This window comes from Pseudophryne corroboree, chromosome 1, assembly GCF_028390025.1.
Source record: "Pseudophryne corroboree isolate aPseCor3 chromosome 1, aPseCor3.hap2, whole genome shotgun sequence".
Taxonomy (NCBI): Eukaryota; Metazoa; Chordata; class Amphibia; order Anura; family Myobatrachidae; genus Pseudophryne; species Pseudophryne corroboree.
Window position 1 is genome coordinate 463016811 of NC_086444.1, and position 19299 is coordinate 463036109.

Genomic DNA, 19299 nt, shown 5'->3' on the forward strand with positions numbered 1-19299 from the left:
TGGAGCTGACTGGCTGGTACTTTATCTCTCTCTCCAAGGCTTAATAAATAGAGACACCTACATGATAGACTGCACAGCATTATAGATCAGTTGACAGAATTTTTGTAACAATATTTTGGAGTGAGCACTTATATTGTGTCGAAGACCATATCAAGTTGTAGAATTTTCTAAGAACCCAGCAATGTTTTAAAACATAGCAAACGGACAACACAAATAAGTTTCAAGTTGTTTATTGAAACACATAAATAAATAAATAATTTGAACGTGACAGAAAAGATTGGTAGAATCATTACGATGGCTTTGTAATAGTGCCAAGAGTTTGGCAGAAAGTCTCTGTCATATATAGTTCATTGGTATTCCAGGACACTGCCTCATAGATGGAGACAGAAACAGCAAAGGGTTAAACCGCTATTGCTAGGTCCAGGAAATTTTTTAAAGTTTTTTTTGCTGTTGTTAAATAGTTCAGTCCACACATTTAGAAAATTCCCAAATGTCAGCATATCAAGTTGTTGTCCATCAGCACTGAACTATTTTCTGCAGAAAGCCAAACATTTCCACTTTGCAAAAGTTCTTCCAGGCTTGCAAACATGCAATATACTCCAACCTCCACGGTATGACTGCCCATTTAGTGCCATTAGATTAGGAGGCTTTTCACTGGCCCAAAGCATCCTTATGAAGATCAGTCCATGTCAAGTTTCCTCCTTACTCTTTTGCTCCACAAGAGCCAACATCTTGCCAGTCTTGGCAACACATCCCGACCTCAAACCAGCGTAATCCACCGACTCGGAAACGCAGTTGGTCCGTCCAGGCGCACAACACCGTGATAAGAATTGCAAACAGATCTTCACAATCTAATGCACTAGTCAGTTCACTCAGGCAGGGTGATCGTGGGAACCCAGTCATTAACACTACGGCTTTCTTCACAGAATAGACTGAGTTTCTCCAGAGCTGGGTCTTTCCAGGCATCCTCGCTAGGGTTCTGAGAAAAAAAGAGGAACAGAACATGAGCACACTGCTTATGAGAAAAGTGCTGACACACAGCCAAGAGGCGCAGAGCCAAGTCAGGGGAGATAAGGGGAACACGACACTTACCGTAATAAGGATGCAGTGCAGATCCTTGGGCTCTCCAGAATCATCTGTGCTGCCCAAGATTTCAGCGAGCTTTTCGGTATCATTCAGCCGCACAATATTAATATCATTTTCACAGCAGAAAGCTTGGATGAGTGTAAAGTGAATCTGCAGGGCAATGTCTCCTTCATCGATTTCATCTGCAGCCAGTATGCAGAAAGTGACATTGTCCGGATCTCTGCAAAGGAGGGAAAAAAAGAAACACAGACGTTAGTTCTGCTGTCAGAATGCCACAAGTGAGTCTGTGTGTGGGTACTGTGTTACGTGTGTGCATGAGTAATGTATGTGTGTGTGTGTGTGCGTGGGATCTGTGCAAGGGAGTTAGATACTTACATATTCATTACTTTGGCAGACTCATAGACTCCAACGGTCAGACACTCCTGTCTCTGAGCAGAGATCAGCAGATCATGGAGGGCTTTACCAGCGCAGGGCATGCTGAACAAGACAAAAAAAAATACATACATTTAGTCAAGGGCTCAGGCGTCATAAGAAACAAGCATGCAAAATAATTCTCTGTAGAAACTATGGGGACTCCATATATGGAGACAGCAGCAGGAGCAACTTCTATACACACTGTCACTGCACAGTGCATTAAGACCTGTCAGTATCTCTGCAGCTACAGTAAAATGTCCACTACACCCTGCTACATATAATGCATCTTAAATGTTACAATTCCTCAAAAGAGCTACAAAACACCGATTTACAGATATATAATAGTAACTTGCAGACCCCCTTGCTATGCAGCCCTATAACACCCAATCATGCAGCAAACATGAGCCAACATTGCATGATAAATACCTTTCAGCGCTTTCAACAACAGTTTCCTGTCCGTGAACCTCTTCCAGAGTCATGATTGTAAAAGTGTATCACAAAGGAATAAGCAAAGAGCCAAAAGTAAATCCACAAAGGTTCCTTGCTGGTAGAGAGTGATAAATCCAAAGACAGCAGAGAGCAGTGTGTGAGCTTCTCTGTCTGGAGATCAGATATTTATACAGCACGGGGCGGGGGTGTGGCTTCCCTCACTCCTTCTCCCTGATTGGCCGGCGGGAGAAGCATTGTAATGCTAATACATCTACAGTACGCTGCGGCTCGTGCCAGAAGTCCACGTGGGGGGAAGGGTGGGGGCTGTGCTGTGGGGCTGCAGAGTGTGTCTGTGGTGGGCGCAGAGGGGGTTTTACAATGACTCAAAGTCTAATGTCTTTTGTGATGCTGTTACCAGGCAGACTGGAGCCTGCGGATTTTGTCTTTTACAAGAAAAGAGAGGGGACATCAAACGAAAAGCAAACTTTACATCTCTCTGCCCAGTGTGGTGGTGTTAATGTGCCCAAGAGAATTCCCATTACTTTCCACCTCTAGCTGCAGTATGCATGCTGTGATGAGCAGAGAACAAAACATGCAAAGTATTTGTAGTTACAGCGCAACTCTACACAGGGCTGCAGGCATGTGTTCTGGGACACTCTGTCTGTACATCCAGCTTCATTTTATTTATCACTAGGCAAAAACATGCATATTGCAGCCAGAGTTATGTATGTGTGTGGTTGTGCAATGGGGGCACAAGTCTGCAGAGATAATGGGGTCAGTGTGGAGCAGATTGGGAATGGCACACGCTACTAGTTTGCATTTCTATAGCAGTCACACAATGGGGGAGAGGTCTGGCGTGTGGCAGTTTGGAGATTAGACAATTGGCCCTTCTTCTCTTTCTAGGGACACTGTCCACCTGCCACTCTGGGGTGGGGGATGCAGAGCACAGATCGATCTTCTAACAATGTCCTCCAGATGAAAATCCCCCATCCCTCCCCTCCAAAATGCTTCATTACACTGGGGGGTTCCCTGCTCATGTTAACCCTTCTGGCACAGGCCTCTGCTGCTTGCAGGCACGTGTGAGGGCTTTGCTGCACCTGTCACGGGATGGGACATTACTTTCGGTGGAACCTAATTTCCCCCAGTTCATTTTCCCTCATCTCCATAACGTAAGAAACATTTTTATGCTGTGACCTGCATACTAGTCTCCAAAGCAGACATTGCACCATTATTATTGTATGCAGCCAGACACATGGAATCAGACTAGACTAGGCTAGACTTGGAGGAATGTAAACCATCAGTACTGGAAGGGGCTCTAGACAGAGGCAATCAGAGGAAAGTACTTCAGCAGACAGGTCTAGCACTCACTAGCTTGTTTTTATGTAATGTTTTTTGGTTTTTTTTGTAGAGTTTAGAAACTATCTCCTAGATATACTGTCTATGTAGAAATAACCCTTTAACAGCCGTGGATGTGCAACCCATTGCAATTCAGAGTAATATTAGAAACTAAAAGCCATTTCTACCTCCAAACTAATTATATGCATCATGTTTGCTTATCCCAGAAGAGTGCGTCAGGGATTACTGTAGCCTGATATTGCCAATGATAAGGGCTCATTTCCCTGAGCTTGTCCCCTCACTGTTTGCAAAGTTTTCCTGGTAGAGTTTATGATCTACCCGTCCTTAGACTTGCTGGGAATAACTTGGCAATAATCAAGCTATAGCGCCACCTGCAGTTCACATTTAATCATGCGTTTGAGTACAGCTAGCCTCTAGTTTTACTGTTTACATAAAGCCTGAAACCAAATTGTCGTGAGATTCCATATACATAGCAAAATTTGGGTGGTGGCCCAGTGGTACAGCCTCTTGGCACCATAGCAGCTGCACCACCTGTAGTTCCAAATGGTTCATATATGAAAAACGTTTCACCATAAAATAACCTCTGTCCCCAAATCCAGACAGTAACGATAAGCAAATTTCGCTTAAATCAAATATTGTGAAACAGCAGACCATTTTGCAGAGGAGCACTTTCCACATCATTCATTATACTTTTCCTCTTCCTTACCAGGAAGCTGGCCAACAAAAGACGAATAATGCGAGTAGCATGAACTCAATGTATTGGGGTCTTAATGCAACAAATAGCCTGATCCCAACATAAAAGGTTTAATCGGTAATTTCCAAGAATAATAATATTCACATAGCTTTCCGGAAAATGGCAACTTTCCCACTTGGCATCTCTACTGTCGCTAATAGGAATCTCTAATCGTAATAAAATAATTCATAATGCTATATTACTTTAACAATCACTGGAAAGGAGTCTGAGGACATTTCCAAGGGACTTTTGTTAAAGGACATTAATGCAATGATCTTAGATCTGCTAGCAGCAACTGACAAAGTAGGTACTCATTGTGGTGTATTACATGGGGCAGATGGCTGCAGATTATCAGTAACCATCAATCAGCAAATCTCATCCCCTGTAGACTTCAGCTCTCTTGGGTCCTAGATTTCAGTTAGCAAATGAGAATTGGCTTCTTTACAGGTGTGTGTGTGTGTGTGTGTGTGTGTGTGTGTGTGTGTGTGTGTGTGTGTGTGTGTGTGTGTGTGTGTGTGTGTGTGTGTGTGTGTGTGTGTGTGAGACCATCTGGCAACAGGCACTGATCCTACTGTATGATAGCTATGGACATATACCGTAATCTGGTTATTGGTACTTGACAGATTAAACATTCTACTTTATTCTTTGCATTTGAAGTCCTTGGATAATAATTTATATGATGAGGGACCTTGGCTATCTTGAAAAATAAACAGCTACTAATGTCCAGCCATGGCCTTCCTAGCTTAGATTTAGTGATTCATTACCAAAACAAAATATTTTTGCACAAGTGATTAACATTGACATGTTTGGCAGTTATTCTTTCCAGTTGTCCAAAAGACTCTTCTCAGTTCACAAGTGCACAGATACAGCTGCTGATTTTACTGCCCACACTCTAAACACTGAGCAGCAAAAAGAGAACTGGTAAAGAACTGCCACCTAGTGGTCGCAGGCAGCAATTGATGTAATGCCCATGAGAAATTTTTAGGCCCTTGCTTCACTTTTCTGCAGAATGGCTCTCACAACTCATCCAGGGAGATCAGCTGCTGCATTTCCCCAGAAAAAAAAAATTCCATGGAAGAATCAATTCTTATTAAGTATACCTAATGTCAATATTAATTATCAGCTTCTTGGAAACATGTACTTGTGAAAACGTAAATGAAGCGAGGGTGTGTGACTGAAGTTGCTGGTTGCAATTTGTAATTTGCAAGGGAGTTGGGTGGGGAAAATATATTTATTAGGAGTTGACCGTTCTATGTCTTTCTTCTGTGGAAGAGCAGCAGGTGATCAGCAGAGATATTGTACTTTGCGTACATGTGGGCACATTCTAGTTGAGCTGTGTTGACTTCAGCTTGAATAGTTGTTCAGTAAGATTCTTTGACCCCTATAGTTGTTTACACATTGACACTTTTCTGAGATCTTGCAAGACAAGGAGCTCAGAGTTACCACCCACTTAAGGGGGGTACTCACGGAGAGATCCATGCTTAAAATCGAAGCAATCTGACTAGATTGCTTAGATTTTAAGCACAGATCACTCGTGTGTACCCCCCTCAGCGATAGCGATGCGCGGCCCCGTACATCGCTATCGCCGGTGCTAGATTGGCCTGCATGCCGGCCAATCTAGCATGTCGCTCATTTCACCCGCTGGGTGAAATGAGCGCCCCCCCCCCCCTCCCCCCCGTCCTCCCCCGCATCGCTCAGCACACATCGCGCTGTGCTGAGCGGCGGGAGAGATGTGTGCTGAGCGGTTTGCTCAGCACGCATCTCTCCTGTCTATATGGGCCTTTAAAGGGGGTACACACGGAGAGATCTGTTCTTAAAGTCTAAGCAATCTGACTAGATTGCTTAGATTTTAAGCATGGATCTCCTGTGTGTATGCCCCCCAGGCCACAGCGATAGCGATGCGCGACCCCGCGCGTTGCAATCGCTGGTGCTAGATTGCTCTACATGCAGGCACAATCTAGCACATCCCTCATTTCACCCGCTGGATGAAATGAGCGCCGCCCCCCCCCCCCCCCCCCCCCACCACCACCACCACCCTTCGCTCTGTACACTTCGCGTTGTGCGGAGCGGGGGGAGAGATATGTGCTGAGCGGTCTGTGACAGTTAGTAGCTGAGTATATCTCAACATTGTCTGCACTTGCTTGCATTTGGCTCTGGAGCAGTCCCAATGTGAAAATAGGAAGATCCTTATGCAAAATTGACATGCATGCAGTTCTGCATCACCCTCTATATTCTTATTTTCAGGCCTTCCTACAATTATGATATTGAATTGGAGTAATTAAAATGCTAAATCTGACAATATGTGGGGATTGTAGACATGCCTGGCTAGGTAGAACCATGCTGGATGTGCTTAGCTGCACCTGTTTTGCAGTAATGTGTCCATGGAAATTATTTATAAAATGTTGGCGTGTATGTGTGGATTGTTTTCTAACTTTTATTTAGTTGCTAGAATTTTTGGCTGCAAATTTGTGGCTTAAATACAGTTACATTTGGGACCATCCCTCTGAGCTCACGGTATTCAGGCTGCTGCCAGTGTAAACCCCCAGCTGTTCTCTCTTCTCCAGAAGTTTAACACATGCAAATTTCAGTCATGACCTAATCTGATTTGCACTTTTAGAGCCACATTGTCTCTGCTTGTTAAAATCCTATAGTTACAAACAAATTGTGGAACACCACAGCAAGTTACTACTGTATTTACAGAGAGAGCATTGAAAGCACATATCATATGATGGACCCTGCCTTAAAGCAAAGGTTTTCTTCTAAAATATCAGGAAAATGCGATCTAAATAAACTCGGATTTGCTCAGGCAGCTGACAGTAATAACATATAGAAACACCCTGCAGAGAGGTAATTGTGATAGTATAAGGAGGATATTAAAATCGTATTGCATAAAGAAACTGTAGCCTAGAAAATGATTTGCATTATGCTATAAGTACATAGCCACAAACCATATAATTACGCAGACACTTCAGTTTCTATAGAATTTTATGGGGGAAAAAGCTTGATACATACAGTAGGCCCCATAGTCTTTTCATTTGTGCTAACATTAGTTGTGTAGTAACAGTGACCTCTTGTGGATGAAACAAATCAGGAAATCAGTTTGACATTTGCCCATTGTGTATAGTATGTATTTCTAAGATAATATGTCTGATGCTACACTCTGCACACAGCAACAGTATTTATCTCATCTCTGTTCTTCTGCAGCACAAAGCATACACGGACTGTTAAAAAAAAAAAGGTGTCTCACAAGAGATGGGGGATCCAGAACAAATCTATAGATTTCTTTTGCTAACTACCTAGTGCCCCTGAGTCTCTGGCAGCCAGAATGTGGGAGGTCTGACAATATTAATGTATTGCCCCATCTCCTGACTCTGCAAAATCATCTATATTGCATTGGGCTGAGTGCCTTTGCACCCAGTGATATCATTGACAGTAATCTGATCATGTTTAAAGTAGTACCAAATGTTTCAGGTGATGAGTGTGCTGATCTTATGGTCACCGGTGACCTGTCCATTTGTGAGATTATGTAGAAGAACAGTGCTGCATGTGACAGGGCCAGTGCAATTATGGGCTCTATGGGGGTAATTCTGAGTTGGTCGCAGCAGCAAGTTTGTTAGCAAATGGGCAAAACCATGTGCACTGCAGGGGAGGCAGATATAACATTTGCAGAGAGAATTAAGATTTGGGTGGGTTGTTTCGTTTCTGTGCAGGGTAAATACTGGCTGCTTTATTTTTACACTGCAATTTAGATTTCAGTTTGAACACACCCCAACCAAATCTAACTCTCTCTGCACATGTTATATCTGCCTCCCCTGCAGTGCACATGGTTTTGCCCAACTGCTAACAAATTTGCTGCTGCGATTAACTCAGAATTAGGCCCAATGTGTTATGAATTGTGATGGTCCCACTCAGGTTAACTATCTGAATAGCCACGATCCTAAACTATTGGAGCAATTCAATATTGCTTCAGTGCAAAGACAGCTGCTCCAAAAGCATGATGGATTGACATCCTCATACAATTGTATGTGGACTGCATTCAGCTTTGGGGCGGTCCGGCTAGCAAATAGCCCCATTAATCCAATGTGCATTTTAGACAACTGAATGATGAATAGGCCCCTATGTGAGAAGGGGGATAGAAGTAAGGAGCAGAGTCTCTCAACAGCAGAGTAATGAGATGCGACTTCTTCTAGACTGATGCAAGAAGATTGTGCTGTCAAACACACATCTCTGACATAAGTCAAGCCAAAATTCATATAGCCATCTTCTCCTATTATTTAAATATATTTATGATACACTTTTCTAAATATATATAATTTATCTCGAAACTAGCTTTACCAAAACGCTATGTACATTATAATTCATTGTGGGTATGTATAGCTGAGGTTGTCATAGACAGTCATTTTGAAGTTTAGCGCTTTTTCAGCTAGTTAATTGCTAATGTTAATAACTTTGATGTTGATGGATTGAAGGGAAGGGAAAGCTGTACCTTATGCCTTCACTTTATTGTGTCAGCACAAGAGCAACTGAATGCTATGAACACCAGTACTGTCCTAAATGGAAAAGTGCTCGCATTCAAAGCACACGTCTGACACCACCCCTGCCAGGCATACTAATATCATGAAAAGGTTACAAAAGTTGCTGTTGAGATCTTTGATCATAGTCTACTACTTGATGTTATGAAGACAGTGATGTGGTTTTTGTTGTATTGCCAAGATGAATTACAGTAAATACCAGCAGCAAAGCACTTACCGTACACCGTGGAGGCTCCATATACCTTACTCATTCTCATGCTGAACATATGTGCTGGCTGTAGTACAGGTGACTCACATTTACAAGTGTTGTTTGTCTACACTGACCATTTGCATTAATTAAGATGTATTATATATTTATTTATTTTACATGCAGTCATGTCCTACCATAGTAAATACAGTATCAGGGGCTTTTGATTGGTAACAGAATATTTGGTTACAGTTCTTTAAACTGTGTCACAAACAAAATCATGGAGCATTGACACTCTGAATCATACATATACAGGAATTGTTGCAGGAAAACCCAGCGCTTTCCCCCTGGGATATGAGAGAACTGCTAAGCATTAAGTTACTGTAGCTCAGTACATGCAGGGATGAGTACACAGACCGGCACGCTGCTTGTCTACATAATTATATGTCTGAAATTACAGGAAGTTATCTGTGTTCTGTCAAGGGACATGACAATTCATGAATACAGAGGACAAGTTGTTTTGAATGTGAATACTTGACAACATCATATAATGATGTTTGATACAGTTATGTATTTCCTTTCTGACATTGCAGTGGTGAAAACAAAGTTTATGGAAGCGTTAGATGGGCCAGTATTCCTGTATTAATTAGACCTGTAAAGTGTGACCTGAATGTTCTTTGAAAAATGAACATCTTACACACCACTCGGTTATGCTTTCTTAAACACTCGTGTTACATAAATATTAACCCTCTCCTCCTAGCACAATGGCTTCATTGCTATGCAAAGCTGATTTCATAACCAATTTAGTAATTACAGTAGTTCTGTATGATCAGAGCCGTCTTAACAGCAGTGTAGGCCCCTGGGCACAGCAATGCACTGGGGCCCCTACCCATCCTCCAGCAGTAGGGGTGGGGGGTGCAGTCAGCGGCAGCTTTGATGTCCCTCGGGTGGTAGGGGGTGTTCTATATTTCGCTCAGCATGTAGGACCTGGAGAAATAATTTCTGCTAATTACTCCTTTACTGCTCAGATGGGGCAGGACGGAGAACACTAAACTGTATAAAGGGACATTGGGGTGAATGAAAGGGCCCTGGTACATGACTTTCAGGGTAGTAGTGGATGTTTAATACATAGGGGAGGGATCGATAGTGGAGTGGGCTTACGATTCATAATTTTCTGGTGGGAGGGCAGCTTGCTTTACGGCAGATATCTCAGGTTCCTGGAAATAGATTTCTTAGCTTTAATGAGATAAAAAAAACTAGAGAGTCCCACCTTTCAGGAGGTACTGGGGACTTGGGGATCAGAGTGCAGGAGCCAGAACAATCCACCAACAAAAATATAAAACTGCATACCAGGCGTGTGGAGCTGGAGCAGGGACCAACTGCTGGAAGGCTGATATCTCTGGTTCTGGGCATAGTAGAGACATTCTGCCAGTGTCCACCAAAAGGGGAGTGTCCCAGCTTTTGGAGTATACCCTCAGAAAAACTCTAAGTCAGACAGAACCCGAGATATCTGGCTGGGAAGAACAATTAATAGGCTTGGATGGGGACCACTGCTTTGAAGTCGGAAATCTCAGGTTCCCCAGGGCCGATTTTCAAAAATCTGGTACCCCTGGAAAGAGGGGACCCTCAGCTATCAGCCTAGGGCCCTTTCACTCCTGGGGCCCTTGGGCAAGAGCCCATTGAGCCCATACGAAAAGACGGCCCTGGGTATGATGCCGTTTACCATTGGGCAATTGCCATGCAGCATTTATCCCTGCTGTTTCAATTAATAATTTGACCATTTTTGGAAAAAATTAGAGATTTTTAAAGTTTAGTTCCTAATAACATCTCCTTTATCAGTAATGACTTCAAACTTTTAATGTATCTAATGATAAATTCCAGCCACTGGATTGGAGGTAATTTGGACCAGGGCTATTTTTGAGGCAGAAGACACAATGGGGCAGATGTATTAACCTGGAGACGGCATAAGGAAGTGATAAACCAGTGATATGTGCAAGGTGATAAAGGCACCAGCCAATCAGATCCTAACTGTTAATTTACATATTGGAGCTGATTTGCTGGTGCGTTTATCACCTTGCACATATCACTGGTTTATCACTTCCTTATGCCTTCTCCAGGTTAATACATCTGCCCCAGTGTTCCTGAAGTTCTTTTGAAAAATTACATAATAATAATAATAATAATAATAATAATAATTTTATTTATATAGAGCTCTTTCTCCAATAGGGCTCAAGGCGCTTAACAGATACATAGCATATTATAGTACAGAAAATAATGAAGTACATTTTCATAAAATACAGTAGCATGAAGATACTAAAGGGACATTATGGAAATGCTTGAGTAAACAGGAAAGTCTTGAGTCTAGTTTTGAACGATTCTATAGTTGGGGCCCCTTGCACTGTGCGGGAAGTGAGTTCCATAGAGTCGGAGCCACATGACTAAAAGCTCGACCCCCAGATGAATTACGGAAGATTCTAGGTACTGCTAAAAGTCCTTCATCTACAGATCGCAGTAATCGTGTGGGGCAGTATGGGCTCAGAAGCCCCATACGGGGTTCCAGAACTGCCTGTCAGCACTGAGCATTGGGTGGTATCGGCCGCTCCTGATTGGCTTCAAATTTGAAATGCAACCAGCTTACAGTCTAGTGCCAAATTCACACCGCTTCCACTGATGCTCTGTTACCGTGTCCCCCCTCAGGTCCTGACTACCCATCTCCAGTGTATATATTATCTCCGTGTCCACTGAACGGCCCTGCCCTCCCCCCCCCCCTCCCCCCCCAGTCTCTAATGTATACATCTCCATGTCCCCCATCAGGCCCTACCCTACCACCATCCAGTCTCAGGTGTCCATTCCCAGCCCCCCCAAGTCTCCAGTGTTACTGTCTCTATGTCCCCCTTAGCCCCATGCACTAGTAGTGTGAATGTCTCCATTGCCTGCCCTTCCAGTCACCAGCATGTATGTCTCCATGTAACCCCCCCCCCACCCATCCGCCAGTCTCCTGTGTGTATGTCTCCATGTACCCCCCACCCATCCGCCAGTCTCCTGTGTGTATGTCTCCATGACGTTAATTATACTTCATGCTACTATCAACTATCAACATTTAGGACTCTTACTGCTTTTAAATTTGGGGCTTACAAACGCCAAGCTTAGTAAATAAACCCCAAATTTATTCTACTGCTGAAATGCTTATAGATTTAGTTGTTTATTTAAGATCATTTTGCTGCATGACCCACAGTTATGTGGGAATAAAAGTATTACTTACAGAAAATACCCTGACCTCTTCATGTCAAAATTAGTTTGTATAGTACAGAATTCATGGTTCCTTCAAAAGTGTGAATTCCCTAAATGGTATTCAGAAATGTAAACTATATAGTGTTGGAATTCTTAAAAAAAAATTATTTACTGTCTGTATCCCAGGTAATGTTAACAGCAAACTGTATGTGACAGCAATCGGCCCATAAAATATTTGAGTGGAGCAAAGGAAGGTTATGGTTCAGAGAGCTGGAAGTGGTCAGGTGAGAACCAGAGCATGTCACTGATTAGCTGAAGCCACATTTAATCACTTGTTGCCCTCTTCAGCTGTGAATGCCACTGCGTCAAATGTTTCCCAGACTGTCAGGTGCAGCCTCAAAAAAAACATGCTTGTAAAAATGCATATATTCGGCCATTTGCATCTCGAGATGTGACTGCATATTCGCTTGTAGCATACTGTATGCATTGAGTTTGTACTAGTCATTATCATTTGTGTGTCATCAGCATGTCCTATATTAGGTGCAAAAGATACACCTCCTGAAATGTATGTTTCCATATTTCCACTTATGGTCAAGTCTACATAACCTGCTTGTGCGTGAACATATCCTCACTGAACTTTGCTTACACAGGTCACCGGAGGGGCGGGGGAGGTCCCTGAGAGGGATTGATCATCAGTCCCTCTGATGGTCTCTGAGTGCTCAGAGGGGAACATCAGTTTGTCACTCATTGGTGTTAATGTTAATCAGCAATTATACATTTAGATAATAATGATCTGCACAATACATGTGTGTTTGTATCATATTGAATATATAAGAACACATTTGCAGCACACTAGAGATAGATATACAGATCTGTCCAAATGTAAAGTTGCATTATATGTCAGCTTGGTGCACCCACACACTAATGCCCACCGTCACTGCCCCTTACTCATTCTCCCTCTTCCAACAGCACCGAGGAAGAGGCAAGTAATCATAAAGATATTTCACACACTACTGTATACTGACCATTTTTTTTGTACTTTTAGATGTCCAAGTGTCCCTCAGCAGCTCTTATGGTAAGGTAAGTTAAACCTTATAAGAGTTGCCAACACAAGGAATTAAAAAAAATCACGACTTATATACACATTGTATATTATTATGTGATGTAAGATCCTTGCATTTTTTTAAGAGCTAACCAGGCGTACGTTAGAAACACAAGGGGACAATTTAGGAAGGAAATACAGGGAGCTGGCACGAAAAATAGGGACTAAATACACTTATACATGCAATCTAAATTGGTAAAGTGTGCTTTCCAACATAGGGGCCAATTCAATTGTTTTAACTCAAGGTTACCACTACAGGGGTGCAAGTCAGAGTAATTCAATTGTTGCTCCGTTTAGATGCTTGGTAGCCGGGGGGGATGACATTTCTTCTTGCAGCCTCCTGAGATGCGAGAAGAAATGTACGCTAAGTTGGCAGTTTGTCCTTCTGCTCGCCTTAAGACACCTGCGTTATGGTTTGACAGGTGCACCTCCCTAGTCAAACTCCGCACCTGCCATTGTCCCCAGAGCGGGTCACTGGACTTTAGACAGGTTTAGCCATTTTACGCAGCTAAACCCAAACAATAGTTCAATAGTGACAATTGATTGTGTGTCTAAACAGTCCCATTTAGACCTGACAATTAAACGCCCAAAACAATTGAATTTCCCCATAATGTCTAAACTCCTGCACAGAACTGGCTCCAAGCATTACAGTCAATGATGAATCAGCAGGTTTATACAGAAATGACCATATTGACTGACCTGACTTCCAACTTAATGGTTTCCATAATGGAGACATACTCTATAGAGGCATACAGTTCTTGTTGTCCCCTCATTGTTCCATCTATATCTCTCACTGCTCCTCAAAGCTCTATCACTGCCCCCATTATATCTCTCACTATGCCCCCCCCCCCACCCCCCATAGCTCTTTCTGCTCCCTCACAGCTCTTATCACCCCCATGTACCTCTCAATATTCCCTCATTCTCGCTTACTTTTTTGCTGTGGGACAGGATTCCATTCCAGTGCGGCTTCATTATGCACTACTCTTGTATGAATACAATTCCTCTCTCAGCACATGGTAATGGGGCTACCTGACGTCTCCTCAGATTGCTAAAACAGCGATCTGAGGAGTTAGATTACCAATTATAACTCACCAGATGCCTTTGGCATGCTAATTGCTAGCATTCCTGTAAATTTACTGTTTCTGCCTCACTTTTACTCCCCTAATTGTGCCACCACACATACCCTGCCAGCCCGCCCCCCCCCCCCCCCACGCACACATGCCCAGCCAGCCCACAAAGTTTTGCCACTGCTAATTTCTGTAATCGCAGTAAACAACAAGGAGACACATGTTCATATATTATACCTGTACTCACCATATGTGTTTATCGCCCATTCCAGCTTGGTAGCCGTTATCCATCTTTTTATAAACATACCAACATAAAACATTATTAGAAAACAGTTAATAACATTAATCAACAACAGCGCACAATTAATTCTGATATAGATTTGTATATTAAATTGTATATTAATTAACACTATATTAGTCGCAATTTATTATCCGAGTTGATCGTAGCTGTGCTAAATTTAGTACAGCTACGATCTTCTTCCCTGACATGCGGGAGGATGCCCAGCACAGGGTTAGTCCGCCCCGCATGTCAGTCCGGCCCCCCCTCGCAGAAGTGCAAAGGCATCGCACAGCGACGATGCCTTTGCACTTCAAGAGTAGCTCCCGGCCAGCGCAGCTTTAGCGTGCTGGCCGGGAGCTACTCATCGCTCCCCGGCCCGTATCGGCTGCGTGTGATGTCACGCAGCCACTGCGGGCCCCCCATTCAGTCCGGCCACGCCTGCATAGGCCGGACCAAACCCACAAAACGGCGGCCAAACGCCGTTGTTCCGCCCCCTCCCGCCCAGCGATCGCCTCTGCCTGTCAATCAGACAGAGGTGATCACATCCCTGCTACGGCCTTCGGTCTTCTGGCAGGCGCACTACGGCGCCGGCGCATGCTCAGCAGGGACCCGTTCGCTCTGCTGCGTTAAAATGCAGCGAGCGAACGGGTCAGAATGACCCCCTCTATTCAATAACTGTGTTATATTCGATGAAGAGTTTAATTATTAATGATCAATTTACTAATATTCACTCTATACACAAATAAAAATTGAAAATAAATATACCATTTTTTTATTTTTCATTTATATGTATAACACTCACATTTTATTTGTATCTCATTATAGTACATTATATTTTCTATGGTGACTATTCATTATACACCTCTAATTTTATCCCTACACTTTTTAAATATTTTTTTCACTATTAACATTGGGATGTGGGGACAAGAATATCATAAATGTTAATTAATCACATTGAAGATTCAAGACACCTTATTACATAACATATTAGCTCCAATAACTATAGATAAGACTAGTATAATTAAACTTTTAGGACACATCATTAACAATGTATATAATTTCACATGAAATCTCTATCGATAAAGAACAGGTAATAGTTAATATACTGTATGTTCCTCGTACTATGCAGTTAGACCATGATTTAGTGCACCATAGCAAATATATATGTATTATAGTGATACAAACTGTAATATAGACATTAAATATCACATTTTCCATTATCCAAATGAATAAATTAATCATGTTTGAAAGAATAGGCTTACTTGTAAAGTTTTTATATAGAATACAGGGTTCCTATATGGTACACATCTCATTTCTGTATACCAACTCATCTGGTAGTTTATATTATCAATATTTTGCAATAAACAGCTCTTAAAATGTACGTCAATATTAATATAATATTATAATAAGACATGGACGTTCCTTTTGAGTTGCCCCATTGACTGTTGCTTATGCCAAACTAATATAGGGGGAGATTTATCAAAGCTTGAAGTAGATGAAGTATCAAACAATCACACCTGTCATTTTACAAGCTTTGTTTGAGTGGTTGGTAAGTTATATTTCTACACTTTATCTCATTCCAAGCTTTGATAAATCTCCCCTATGGTATCTCTCGCAACTTCACAATTGTTAATACTATCCTCATTCATTGCATAAAACATAAAATTTACAATGCAGCACTTACTCACTTACTTGCCAGTAAAGTGGCCGTGTCTTGGCCTATTTTGGCTGCTCAATTTAAAGGGACAATAATATTAAATACAAAACCAGGTACGTCTTGCATTTAATATTATTACCCCTTTACATCCAGCTGCCAAAATTGCCAAAGAAGTGGCTTTGAAAAGTGCTGCATAGTAAATCTACCCGTAATGTTAGAAATTAATGTTTGTGCTACACTATTGGCATCATTAGTTTGAAAAATAAAAGATTTATCGAAAGAACTCATGAGCGTCCTGGTAGCTGACAGTCATATTGCAAAAGTGTCCTCTTTATTTTATCCCCATCACTGACCTGAGATATCTCTGCATTTTCTCTTGGTACTTCATTAGTGGATAGTCCGCTTTCTACCCCGTCTTCGTTCTTCTCGGAGACTGCCTCATCATTCTCTGCTGGTTCTGTCTCGCTATGACGGGATAAAAACCAATTGATGCCTACTGAAATGCCAGCTGCCACAGTAAACGCTCCCAAGGCATGAATAATTTCAGGGATATGCTGGCTTACAAAAGATTCACATGTCCTCATGGCTACCTAGTAGCATATGCCAACCTGGTACCAAATGGTACCAGGTTGGTACGGATTTCAATAATGGAAAGCTTCAGCTTCACCCACGTTAAAAGGAAAAAAAAACAAGTTGTACCAATCACTTGGTACTGTCACCTGTGTTTGTTTGATGGCCTGTAGACCAATTGATGATGTCACAAAGACCTGTCCAGTGCATAGCACCTTTTTCTAGCCAATAGTTTTCAGAAATACTTAAAATACTAATTAATTTTACTAATTGGTGTTTATTATATTTTTTTAAATTTAATTTCATTTTTATAATTCCTTATGTCAAAAATAATAATTATATATTTATAATTTTGCATATTTTTCATTTATTTTCCCACTACTGGATAACAGTTTGAGTATTAGTTGCAATTTGTCTTGTTTCTCATAAATTTTTGATAATTTTTGTCTTTGTCAGAGACAAGAAGAACAGTTTACACTTACTTTTTACAATCCATTTGTACTTAAAATACCAACCCACGCCAACTTACATTATGCACTTATAGCATTATATGATGGAATGTGTCATTTATTTTAATATTAAGACAGACATACATGGAGTGAGCAGCTTGTTCTGGTTAGTGGGGATGTCCTTGCAATCTGTATTAGTGCCGCATGCTATTGCCATGGTAACAGTCATATGGCAGTTGCAGAGTGGACTTGCAAATTGCCAAGGTACTTCTGCGATCAGAGGCTGATCCAGAGATGGGCGATCAGAGAAATTGCCCCCTATAACACACCTCTTGTCCCTGGTGGCACTTGCGGCCAATGGCTCCATCATTCTTTTTGTGGTTATTGTGGTCTATGGCACGGCCCGCACTACTCCACTGGGAGAAGGGATGTGTGTTGTAAGGGACAATCGCCATGATAAAACTGAAAATATTATACCGCACTGTCTAGAGTACATTGAAAGTTCACAAATAAAAGGCATAAAAATAAAATATGTATGGTCAATTTACATAGCGCCACCAGTGCATACAGCTCTTTACAAGATTACAAGGTGCATAATTTAAGGGAGTATGTGTGACAATATCTACAAAAGTTATTTCCTTATATAAATATCTTTTCAATTCAAGGCCAATGAACAACCTGAAATGGTACCAGGGTAGACACTAAACTGGTAGGGTAATATTTGTACAGTAGGTTTGCAAAAACTGAAAAATAATGTAAATTACAGAGTTGTAAAAATAATGCCCTTTTCACAGAAGAAGTAATTGGTTAAACACATACAGCTGTTTTGCAGCAATGTAAAGAGGCTTGCATGGGCCATGAAGCTCTGCCAGTGGACTACGGAAGACTACAAGAAGGTCTTATGGGCCAATTACTCAAAATTTGATACTCGGGTTCACCACGCAGGGTTTCTGTACACTGTCAAGTAGGCAAAAGGACTGTTCCTGACATGTTTAAGCCCAAACTTTAAAAGGGCAATGCTTTTAAGAGCATAGCTACCTGTGTTTTGCTAGTAAAAGCATTGCACTTTTAAATTTCCCAGAGTGGGTAACCATAATGTACACATTTGGCCAGGGACCTGAGCCACACAGCTTGGCACCACTGTACGAGAAAAGGAAACTTCTGTGCTGCAGAAGGGGAAATGTTGGTGCTACGTGCCTATTGTTGACTGAATAGTTCTACAAAGTATGCTTATGTTTGCAAAACGTTAATAACATATTTTATAGGTGGCACTGCTACATTGGAATAGTTAATGCCAATCTCTGCAGCACCAAAGGGGATTAAATTTTGATTTATATTGTGCTAGCAGTGTTTTTGAGTGACATGTTTATTTCTGGCATGTTTTGTAATTGTTTAGATTCTCTTGGTTTTTATGGTAGGGAGAGGTAGAACAGAACTTCCTTTGGAGCTTAGGTCACAGTGTAATACAAAGTCCATATTGACATTGCTCCCTAACAGACTGTACGACGTTATACCCGTTTTACAGCGCCAGCTTTAAACACGCTTTATTGCACGAGTGCACATAACCTGTGTTGTTGTGCAGTGTAAAAGGGCACAGTTGGAATAATCCGGGTTGGTATTCCAACTCGGGAAGCTTGCAGGGCCCGGCTTGGTGTGCTGTGTAAACGGAAAGCTAGGTCGATGTGACCCATTTCCCGTTCACTCTGTGTGGACGGGCGGCATTGACGTCACCAACCCGGCAATATGCCGGATTGGAAACAGCGGCGGAGATGAACCTGAGGCGGGTCACAGCCTGTGTCAGGCTCCCGGGTGTGACCTGCCTCAGGCAGTATAAAAGGGGTATTAGAAAATAATAGAACTAAAAGAGTATTCTATGGGGGGTATTCAATTGTTTGAAAAGTCAGCTGGGTGTCTTTCCCCCCCCTATCTAATAGACAGGAAAAAACAGACACCCAACTGACTTTTCAAACAACTGAATGCCCCCCTAATTTTACATGAGCACAATCTCACACCAGCTGGGGATGTTCCTTTTACAGAAATGCGGCCAAGGATTTTATGTGTAACACTGTGAAATTTGTCTTCTGTTTATCTTTACTTTTGTATACATTGCTTATTATGGGCATCATACCTGCCAGTATTACTCTGTTTACTATATGTTTTTAGTGTGCCTCTGATTTTCCTATTTATTTTCTAATTCTAATAATCT

The 19299-nt window shown here is 41.9% G+C and overlaps 1 protein-coding gene across 2 annotated transcripts; it reads right to left on the reverse strand.

Annotated features, from left to right (window-relative positions):
* Positions 1–214: 214 nt before the first annotated feature.
* GADD45G (growth arrest and DNA damage inducible gamma) lies at positions 215–16747 on the reverse strand. 2 transcript variants are annotated; one of them, XM_063913689.1, is made up of 5 exons: positions 16428–16747; positions 14385–14428; positions 1462–1563; positions 1093–1306; positions 215–979 (listed from the first exon to the last, which is right to left on the reverse strand). In XM_063913689.1, the coding sequence occupies exons 1-5, from the start codon at positions 16656–16658 to the stop codon at positions 869–871; spliced, it is 702 nt and encodes a 233-aa protein (XP_063769759.1). In that variant the 5' UTR covers positions 16659–16747; the 3' UTR covers positions 215–868. The 2 variants fall into 2 exon arrangements, with proteins under 2 accessions (XP_063769759.1, XP_063769760.1); XM_063913690.1 differs by lacking the exons at positions 14385–14428; positions 16428–16747 and adding an exon at positions 1927–2093.
* Between the last annotated feature and the right edge of the window lie 2552 nt (positions 16748–19299).

Excerpts from the sequence above, each read along its gene's own strand:
- GADD45G (XM_063913689.1), bottom strand. The coding sequence starts at position 16,658 with ATGAGGACATGTGAATCTTTTGTAAGCCAGCATATCCCTGAAATTATT. Across the intron at positions 14,429-16,427 it reads AAAATGCAGAGATATCTCAG|ATGGATAACGGCTACCAAGC; the intron begins GTCAGTGATGGG and ends GTTTATAAAAAG. Across the intron at positions 1,564-14,384 it reads ATGGGCGATAAACACATATG|CATGCCCTGCGCTGGTAAAG; the intron begins GTGAGTACAGGT and ends TGTCTTGTTCAG.